This window comes from Acanthamoeba castellanii (assembly GCF_000313135.1).
Source record: "Acanthamoeba castellanii str. Neff unplaced genomic scaffold scf7180000084712, whole genome shotgun sequence".
NCBI lineage: Eukaryota > Discosea > Longamoebia > Acanthamoebidae > Acanthamoeba > Acanthamoeba castellanii.
Window position 1 is genome coordinate 67,044 of NW_004457363.1, and position 10,775 is coordinate 77,818.

General features: G+C 61.3%; 1 protein-coding gene and 1 pseudogene across 1 annotated transcript; both read left to right on the forward strand.

Moving 5' to 3' along the window:
• Positions 1 to 124: 124 nt before the first annotated feature.
• Positions 125 to 1,490, forward strand: ACA1_380630 (uncharacterized protein; the record flags this gene model as incomplete). Its single annotated transcript, XM_004336362.1, has 3 exons — positions 125 to 445; positions 718 to 856; positions 952 to 1,490. The coding sequence occupies 3 exons, from the start codon at positions 125 to 127 to the stop codon at positions 1,488 to 1,490; spliced, it is 999 nt and encodes a 332-aa protein (XP_004336410.1).
• Positions 1,491 to 2,770: 1,280 nt separating this feature from the next.
• The window catches only part of ACA1_380640, an 8,989-nt pseudogene continuing 984 nt past the window's right edge, over positions 2,771 to 10,775 (forward strand).

The window sequence follows — 10,775 nt, forward strand, 5'->3', positions numbered from 1 at the left end:
TCTGCGGCCCACATGTGCATTCTTTAGAATCCTAAATGATCAAAATCAAATTATGGTATTTCTCTTTATTTGCGCCACTCCAATACTCCCAACCAAAATAATTGAAATAAATTAAAAGATCCAGATGGAAGAGATAGCGAGGGCCGGGGACTTGGCCTCCGCACTGGTCCGCCTGTTTGATGTGGCCTCCACCTCGCCCACACAGATGTCCGACGATGCGGTGGCCCAGATCCTGCGGCACACAATGGAGCCCGCACCATCCAATCTGTGGGCGGTGCTGTGCTCGCTGCCCACGCGACCACTCGACCCACCCGCCCCCCAATCGCTTGGCAACATCTGGCAGCATTTTCTACGCTTGCGGGCCGCGCTGGCCTCCTTGCGGAGCGTGGAGGCAGCAGGCCTGCGCACCCAGCTCAGCCCCTCGCTGCTGGCCTCCGACCCCGCCGTGTGGACTTCTTTTCTACCCCTTTGCCTGTGGCTGCAACGCCACCAGCGAAACGCCAACAGGCGCCTTCTCATTGGAATCTGGTACGAGCTCCAATCTCGCATTTACCTTTCAATGTCATTTATTTATTTATTTATTTATTTTGAATTAAACGATTAATTGAAGCAAACAATATTATTGTTCTCAGTGGGCCACCAGGCGCGGGAAAGGTGCACACCTCTTCTTCTTGAGCGAGGCGCGGCGTTCCTCATAATCGAGATGTTTCCACACAGACCGTGCTGAGTGAGATCTTGATGTTTGCGCTGAACCGCCTGTTTGCGCCGGTGGGCACCGGCGGTGAGGACGACACCGACGTCGACGTCAGCTGCGTGTTTGCCTTCGACGCCTACCACTACCCCAACGCCTATCTCGGTGAGCCACCCCCAACAGCAATTCCTTTCTCAATCGCGCAACCAACTGACGCAACGCGCGCGTGTGCGTGTGCGTGTGCGTGTGCGGTCGTGTAGATTCGCATTTCGTGGAGAGGGACGGGGCGGAGGTGCCGCTGCGGCAGTTCAAGGGCGACCCGGTGTCCTTCGACGTTTCCGCCTTTGTCCGTGATCTGCAGCGCATCAAGCACCAAGACGGTGATGGCGGCGGCAGCGGCGGCGGCGACAATGCGGGACGCAAGGAGATCCGTCTGCCGGTCTACGATCGACGACTACACGACCCCGTGCCCGACGCGCTCACCATCAAGTCCCAGCACTCGTTCGTGCTCGTCGAGGGCCTGCTGCTGCTGCACGATGAGCTCGGATTCGAGGCGATCAGAGACCACCTCGACGTGTGCCTCTTTCTCGACGTCGACGAGCCCGAGTGCCATCGCCGAGTGGTAGCGCGCAAGGTCGTCGGCGGGCGGGACCCGGATGACGCCGAGCGACACTACGCGCGGGTCGACCTGCCCAACGTGGTGCGCATCAACCAGAGGAGCGAGAGGGCAGACCTCCTGCTCCAGCTGGGACCCGACGGCGAGATACGCAGCGCGAGGCCCGGCCGACTCGCCCCGTAGACGCAGGCGTGCGTCAGCACCTGCGATCAAGCGCGTCACGCAGTTGTCAGCCGCGGTTCTCGACTTCGTTGCACTGATCAGCGCTTGCGGCACGAGGGCTGGCCGATAGGAGAGCCCTCTTGACAACTTCCGCGGTACCTCGCTGCTCATTTGGCCTCAGTCGCGCTTGTTCATGGCCAGGTCGGCTTCGTGTCCGCAGTGGCCGTGGGCATCTGCTTGTCCGTGTGCGTGCAAGAGTCAAACACCTTCTGAGAGGCCTTGAAACAGCATGATCCACAATGGCATGAGAGAACTCATGAAGGACGTGTGAGGATTCCTGGGCTGCCTTGTTATTGTCTGGTTTTTGTTTGCATAGTGTCCTTCCTTGTTTGGCCTTGTGCCTGTACAATGCCTGATTCTTTTCCAAAGAACCAGAAACCAAGAGTCCTCTGCAGCTACAAATCTCTCTGGCATTGAATCTTGCACTGGTATAAACTGCAAAATGTGCACACCTCCTCACCCCCCTTGAGTGCCTCTACAATGCTCTGCTCTTGTCCTGTTCTTTTCATCTGCCTTCCAGACTCAACATGATTGCCCAGGGCCCAGTGGTGTCCATAAATTGGAATCATAACCCCCAAACCCCCCCTGATCATAACAATGAACCAACTGAACCACCACCATCAAGAGATGAAGAGAAAGGCAGACAAGAGGAGCCAGGGACATCTCAACCCACCTGTGCTAGTGCTTGTGGATCCCACAGAGCTTGCTGTCATGTGGAGGAAGTACCACCAGCCTTGTTACTACAAGGTTGTTGATAACAACCATACACACCAGGCAATCCCCAGCTCACACTCCCAGGGTGCCTCCAGTGCCTCTGTGCCCATCTCCACACCATGGCCCATGAGTAAAAGCTTCACAACCTCCAGGAGATCACCCACAGTCCTCACTATCCCTACTTCCACATTCACAACAGCTGTGATGTTGCAAAGATGTCAACCTCCTTGTTGATTGTATCAGCAAGGGAGACCAGCCAAACATGTGTGACAGCTGCAGGAACAATCCTAGTGGCAGGAGGAATATGCCAAGCAGCTGGAGGAACACAACAAGCTGTTTGAAGACCAGTTGCAAGTGCTCACCATAGCTGCACTTTTCCAGGCTTGTAAGCCAGCCACACCTACTTCATTGTCCTCACCACATGCAATAGTGCCTGGGATAAAACATGTTCTTTCATTTTCTTCATTCTTTTCCTGCACCACAAGAGAGAAGCAAATTTCAGCAAGTACGATTTATAATCGCACATAATGGCGGACGATGAGGACTTGTACAAGGGACCGCTGGCAGAGCGCGTCCAAAGCAAGAACTGGAAGGTGAGACGAGCCGCCTTCGAAGAATTGCAGCAGAAATTCAAAGAGGCCACCGACAATGCCATCTTTGATGAATATGGTACGTACCATACGTCATCACGTCATCGCATCACCTCACGTGCACCACATCTTGCAAGATCTGTTGTGGTTCTCATCTGGAGGCCATTTCGCGTTTCTACTTGCAGCGCCCAAATTCAAGAAGATAATCGAAGACAAGAACGCAGCGGCCCAGGAGAAGGGACTCGAGGCCCTTCTCACTTGGATCGACAGAGCCGAGAACCCCACAAAGTGCGGTCTCTTTCATCTTTTTGCTCCCTCGGCTCAGCGAGCAGCTGACCCGGCGCGTCACCGCCACACACGCAGATTGAACGGCCTGTGCCAGCCCTTGGCTGTGAACTGCTTCGGCGGACGGTCGAACACAGTGCAGAAGGCGATCGAAGCGCTGCTCCTCTTCATCGAGGTGGACAGATCAGGCGAGGCCGTCATCGTATGCACTACTCCTCTTCCCTCCTCCACCACCACCCTTTCATTCTTTTTTTTTTGCTTTCTTTGCCTCTAAACAAGGCGGCTGCTGGTTCTGTTCCGTTCTGTTCTTCGTATGGCTGTAGGCGTGCGTTGCTGCCAGAGTGCTTCAGCAAGCAGTGGAAGATCAGCTCGACCACCATCTCGACGATCGCGCTTGCGCTTAAGACCTTTGGGCACAAGCACGTGCCGCTGAAGCCCATCTTGAAGGAGGTGGCCAAGATGTTCGAGGACAGCAACGCCAAGGTGCGCGAGGAGGCGCAGAAGCTGATGATCGAGATGTACCGCTGGGCCGGAGCGGCCCTCAAGCCCACCGTCGACACGCTGCGACCTGCACAGGCCAAGGACCTCAACACCGCGTTCGAGGCGCTGCCCAAGGCCAAGGCCGTGCCTGAGAAGCGTCTGCGATGCGAGCAGCCTCAGGACGACGAGGAGGAAGCGCCCGCGGGTCGTGGCGCGGGCGGCGGCGGCGGTGGGGTGGAGAAGAGAAGATGAAGAGTCGGGTGGTATGGATGCCTACGAGCTGGCGGAGCCCGTCGACATTCTGTCAAAGCTCCCCGGCGATTGGTATGACAAAGTGGTACGTCGTTGTGTCACAACAACAACAACAACAGCCTCTTCTACACGACCTCAGGTCCTCGGCTCACCCACAAAGTGTTGTTCTTTGATTTCCGTACCACAGGCTTCGACCAAGTGGAAGGAGAGGAACGAACAGATGGACGTCCTGCTTTCGCTCCTCAACACTCCACGATTGCAGCCTGGCGACTACCGGGAGCTCACCAAGACGATCAAAAAGGTTTCACTCCACACCACCTCTGTCGCCTTGTTCATCAAAGCTGATGTGCGCCCACAGCAACAGTCATCTAACCACTGCGCTCTCATGCGTTCCTGACATACCATAGATTATCGACAAGGACGCCAACGTGACGGTGGTGATGAAGGCTGCCCAAGCTGCGGGTCTTCTGGCCAAGGGGCTTCGACAGGCCTACTCGGCCGACGCCAAATACCTGGTCTCCACGCTCCTGGCCAAGTTCAAGGAGAAGAAGGCCAACGTCGTCACCGCCATCCACGAGGCGCTCGACGCGATGATGGACACCTGCTTCGCCCTGCCCGACCTGGCCGAGGACCTGCCCGCCGCGGCCGACGCCAAGACCCCACCCGGCCGTGAACAGACGCTGGCCTTCGTCCTGCGCTTCATCAACAAGTCCAAGCGCGCGTCGGTAGGTCAGGCCATCAAGCTGCTGGGTCCGCTTCTGCTCAAGGCCATGGACGACAGCACGCCCGAGGTGCGCGAGGCCGCCTACAAGGCCTTCGGTACCCTCGTGGGCAAGGTAGGCGAGCGTCCGCTCTCGCCCTACCTCACCAAGCTCGACGGCATCAAAGAGAAGAAGGTCAAGGAGAACTACCCCGAGAAGATCTTCACCGGCACGCTCAACCTCAACCCCCAGGCGGCTGCCGCCAAGCCTGCAGCTGCCGCCAACGGCAAGCCTGCGGCCTCCGCAAAAAAGCCCGCGGCCGCGACAGCCAATGGGAAGCCAGCGGCCGCCAGCGCCACCGCCACCGCCAATGGCGCCAAGAGGCCGGCTCCTGCTGCCGCTTCTTCTTCGAACAAGCCGCCGGCGTCATCGCAACCCCCGAAGCCCGCCGTCGCCCCGAAGCCCGAGCCTGCCGCTGCCGCCCCGGCGCCCAAGCCCGCTGCCTCTGGGCCCAAGCCCGCGGCGGCCAAGCCCAAGCCCAAGCCTCAGCCTGCGATTCCCGTCGAGCTCCCGCTCATCACGCCCGAGGAGGCGATGGAAAAGGCCACGGCCGTGCTCGCCGAGACCACGCTGCCCCTCCTCGAGGACGCCCAGTGGAAGAACCGCGTGGCCGGTACGGGCTTGTTTTGTTTGCCAAGCGAATCTGTCGGTCTCTCGACGATGTCTAACCGATTGCCAATCGCCCGCAGGCATGGAGGAGCTGATGGCGCAGCTGGACAAGCTGCTGGAGAAGGACGACGCGCTCATGGTGCAGGTCATTCTTCGTCTCATCGAGCAGAAGCCGGGCTTCAAGGACGCCAACTTCCAGGTCATGCAGAAGGTGCTGCAGACTATCACGCGCCTTGCCAAGTCGCAATTCTTCACTAAGTCCATGGCTGAGTTGGTGCTGGCCGGTACGCCCGATCGCTCTATTTCTCTTTTCTTTTTCGTTCTTTTCTCTTTTTTCTCTGCTAATGTCCTGCTTGCCCGCATACTGTGATGTGTCGGCACTCTAGTCCTGGTCGACAAGATCGCGGACATCAAGCTGCGGACTCGTGGCGCTCGAGTGCCTGAACGGCGTGGTCGAGGCGGTGGGCCTGGACTTTGTGCTGCGCGAGGTCTACAAGCACGCGACCGAGAGCAAGAACCCCAAAGCGGCCAACGAGGTCTTGAGCTGGATCACCACCGCCATCGAAGATTTCGGTATTCAGGGTACGTTCGAAGCCTTCTTATTTGCTCAGTCTACAACATATCCTACATAAATTCAACGTTCCTACATACTTGTATGATAGACCTGATATATTGATTATGCATATATGTAGGCCCTCCGGCGCCGGTGGACGTCAAGCTCCTGGTGGAGTTTGTCAAGACGCTGCTGGAGCACAGCAACGCCATGGTGCGTTCGTCGGCCACCAAGACGGTCACCAAGATCTTCACCTTTGTGGGCGAGGCCATCAAGGAGCACCTGGGCGACGTCAAGCCCGCGCTGATGACCACCATCGAGAAGGAGTTCGCCAAGTACGCCAACGCCAAGCCCGACCCGCCCACCAAGTTCTACCGCCAGAAGGAGGCCGTCGTCGCTCCCATCGAAGAAGAAGGAACCCGAACCGGAGCCTGTGGCCGAGGAGCCGGCCGCGGTCGAACTCGTAGAACCCGCGCCTGCGTCGGTGCGCACGACCACCTCTGCTGCGCCCAGCAGAGCCACATCTCGCCCGGCTCCCGCCGCCGCGCCGGCGCCGGTCGACGACGGGTGGGTGGAGGGTTCGATCGACGAGTACGACGACGGGCGGCAGGAGGAGAACGCGCCACCGGCCCGCGCCGACGTCACGCCGCTGCTCACGCCGGCGCTGTTCGCCGAGCTGGCCGACCCCAAGGACTGGAAGCGGCGGAAGGAGGCGCTGGACAAGATCCGGCGCATACTGAGCGAGGCCAACATGCGCGTGCAGAGCGGCTGCCTGGCCCTGCTCATGCCCAAGCTCAACGCGCGGCTCAAGGACACCAACAAGAACCTGGTGCTCTACACGGTCAAGCTGCTGGGCCTGCTGGCCACGGCCGTGGGCCGCGAGATCGAGGGCCAGATGAAGCTCACGGTGCCGCTCATCCTGGCCAACTACACCGACCAGAAGCAGACCATGCGCGACACCGTGGCCAAGACGCTCGACCAGTGGGCCGCCGAGGTCGGTGCCGACGCGTTCGTGCCGTTCTTCCCGGCCGCCGTCGCCATCGAGAGCTCCTCGGCCCGCAAGGACGCCCTCGCCTGGCTCGTCGCCCACAACAAGACCTCGGTATTTATTCTGATTCTTATTATCATGTCTTTTTATTTATCAATTATCCTTTATTTATATTGTTCATAATTGAATGTGTGAGTATTTATCATTTATTTTATTTAATATTTGAATTAATTTGTCTCGTGTCTTGTGGTTGGGCTATCTAGGCAAGAAATCGGACGTGCGCGTGCTGCTCAGGCCGGCGGTGGCGCGCTGCAGGACAAGACCAAGGAGTGCGCGACCTGGCGGAGGAGCTCCTGATGGACCTCTTTGCGCGCGTCGACGTTGAGTCTATCCGCACGGTCTGCAAGGAGATCCAGCAAGCCGCCGTCAGGCAGCAGGTGGTGGCCCTCGCCAAGAAGGCCCGCGGGAGCGTCAGCGCCAGGTTCGACCCCTCCCAGTAGCGGCTGAGTTCGGGCGCGCGCGTGTGTGTGTTGTAGCCTAACCGCCACACCGTGTTCACTCTGGATAGTGGCAGCAGCGTCGGGAGCACCACGTCATCGAACGACGGCAGCGAGAAGAGCGTGGCGTCGTCGGCGTCGAGCAGGAGCACGGGCTCGGTCGCTCCGGGCTCGGTGAAGCCACCGCGCAGCAGCAGCACCACGAAGACGACCACCACCGACAAGCCCTCCGCCACCACCACCGCCTCCAGCTCCACTGAGGTCCGCACGCGTCGGACGTCAGCGACCACCGCCCCGAGCAGCCTCAGCCGGGAATCGAAGCCGCAGCTGACGAGAAGCGAGGCCATAACGCCGCTCGTCGCCAACGAGGACAAGGCCAAGCGCAGCGCCAGGACAAGGACCACATCACCGTCGGCGCTGACGACCAGGCCCGCGGCGGCGGGTGGAGCTTCAAGACTGCGCCCAGGCCCGAGCACGCGCAGCACCTGCAGCAGCAGGCCCGGCCCTACCTGGGCGAGGCCCTCCATGCCAAGATGTTCTCCCGCGACTTCCGCAAGCACCGCGAGGCCCTCCAGGAGCTCACGGCGGCGGTCGAAGACCACCCCGCGGCGACCCAGCAGAACGCCGACCTGCTGCTCAAGTGGGCCTCGCTGCGCCTGTTCGACGCCAACACCTCGACGCAGGCCAAGACGCTGGCCTTGGTCGAGCACCTCTTCCGGCGCTCGACACCAACGACTACCACCTCACCGACTACGAGGCCGGCGTCATCCTGCCGGTGCTTCTCGAGTGCATGGGTCAGGGCGAGGCCATGCAGGAGGGCATCGGCGCCCTGCTCAAGCTCGTGCCGCGGGTCTACCCCTCTAGCAAATTCTTTGCATTCCTGCTTCACACCGGCCTCCTGGGCTCCAAGTCGCCCCGCACGCGCGCCGAGTGCCTCGAGCTGATGGCGGGCCTCGTGCGCCGGCAGGGCCTCGCCGCCGTGTGCCCCAGCCCATCCGCGGCCTTCCCGCACATCGTCCAGTTCGTGACCGACAAGGTGCCGGCCGTGCGCAACGCCGCGCTGGCGATCATCCAGCAGGCCCACCTCCACGTCGGCGACGACCTGTGGCTCTACACCGGCAGTCTCAACGACACCCAGCGCGCCCTCATCAACCAGAAGATGGGCGGCGGCGCCGGCGCCGGCAGCGGCTCGGCGTCTCCGCTCCGTTCGTCGAGCTCCGGCGTGGTGCAGCCGTCGGCCGTCAAGAAGGTGATGCAGCACAAGGAGGAGGAGAAGCGGAGAAGCCGCTCCTCGTCGCCATCGGCGACCGCGCACAAGGCCAAGGCCGCCGCCACGTCGTCGTCGTCGTCGTCGGTGGGGTCGCTGGGCTCCAGCAAGACCGTCGTCGGCGTCCGCACCAGCAGCCGGGCGACCGCGAGCAGGTCCTCCAGGCCCGCCAGCGACGATGGCTCGTCGCCGGGTCCGTCCAGCGCCGCGCTGCAGCCGCTGCCGCAGAGCTTCAGCCTCGAGCTCGACAAGCTGCAGCCGGTCAAGTCAACCAAGGCCCCGCGCGCCGCGCCCGCAGCGCTGGAGCCGACCACTTCGGCCGCCGCCGCCGAGCCCACGTCAACCGCCGGCTCGTCAGTGGTGGTCGAGGCGTGGGTGAAGGATCTGGAGAGCGGCGATGTCGACAAGATGATTGCCGTGTGCAAGGCCGTCCTCGAGAAGCTCGCCGAGAGTGTGACGCCGTTCGTGGGCTGCAGCGACGACCTGGTGAAGGCGCTGGCCGGTCTGCTCAACTCGACGCTGCGGCAGAAGGACTTCTCGATCGACCGCAACCGCGAGTTCAAGTACTTTGTCAACGTGCTCTTCAAGCTCTTCACGCACGCGCCGCTGGCCATCGGCATCAGCCGCGACGCCAGCAAGTGCGTCCTGCACTCGCTCATGGTCGCCTTTGTCGATCCGCTCGTCGTCCCGCGCTCTGGTGCGCCGACACACACCGCACGCACACACACACACCCGCGCGCGCGCACACACACTCACTCGCACGCACACGCACGCACGCACACACACACACACACACACACACACACACACCGCACGCCCACTCGCACACGCACACACGCTAATAAGTGGTATGGCGGGTAGATACCGACACGGCGAACAATCTGTACAAGGGCATCCAGCTGGCGACGATGAAGGTTCTGCGCAACACCGACCAGACCGCCATCTTCACCACCCTGCTGGAGATGGTGGATGACAGTGCTGCTCGGCGCCGGCGGCGAGTCGCTGCCCAAGGGCTTTGCTGAAGTGCTCATCAAGGCCCTGGCCATCGCCATCCAGCACATCAAGGAGACCATCGACGAGATGAACCTCGACCAGGTCCTGCGCGACCTCAACGCCTTTCTCGAGGCCCACCACGGCCGCGCCGCCGCCGACGACGGCGACGGCGACGGCGACGGCGATCGATCAAGGCCCAGATGCGGCAGGAGTGCGTGCGCCTGTGCCAGTCCGGCGGTGAAGGAGATCGTCGCGATCAAGGGCCGGGCGGGCGTGAGCCGCCACCTGTCCCTCGTGCCCGTGACCAAGTACCCCACCCCCGGTACGCGCGCCACCATCACATCACTCCTGTGTGTGCCGTGTGTGCCGTGTGTGTGTGTGTGTGTGTGTGTCGCGTGTCATGACGTGTGCCGTGTCGTGCAGCGCTGGTGCGAGTGATCAACAAGGTGCTCAGGGACACGTTTGGGGCGGGGGGCGAGGCCATCACGGCGGCTCCGGAGGGCGTTCGGCCGGGGCAGGAAGGAGAAGAAGACGTCGACGGACACCTCGCCGCCAAGATCGAGCTGCGGCAGATCATGCAGCGACTCGCGTCCAGCGAGCGACAGCAGGCCATCAAGGTCCCTCCAGTCTCTGTTTTTTCTTCTGACACTCTTCCCTGTACTGAGACGTGTCGTGTGTGTCGTGTGTGTCGTGTGTGTCGTGTGTGTCGTGTGTGTCGTGTGTGTCGTGTGTGTCGTGTGTATCAGGATCTTTACCATTTCAAGTGCCGGCACCCGGACATCGACATCCAGCCCTACCTCGCCACGGCCACCACACAGTTCCAGACCTACGTGCGTCGTGCCCTCATGGCCGTCGAGGAGAAGGAGAACATGCCCGTCCGACCCGACCCCGCCAACGCCTCAGCCCCCGCCGTCGCCTCTTCCGGTAACCACACCACCTTCCTTCGTGTGCGTGTGCGGTTGTGCGTGTGCGTGTGCGGTCATGAACTGATCGACCAATAATGCGACAGCAGGCTCGGAGGATGTGTACATGGACAAGCTCCGCGCGCTGCAGAAGCGCTACGGCCACACGGCCGGCAACAAGCACGGAGCGGGCGCGTCGAGCAACACGCTGCTGTCGCTGGCGTCTTCCACCGACTCCACCGCCGCTTCCGCCTCCGCCGCCTCCTCCCAGCTTCCCTCCCTGGCTGGCACCGCCGCCAAACCCGGTCTCCCCTCCACCGCCAGTACGCCCGCCACCTCTTCCACCGCACACACC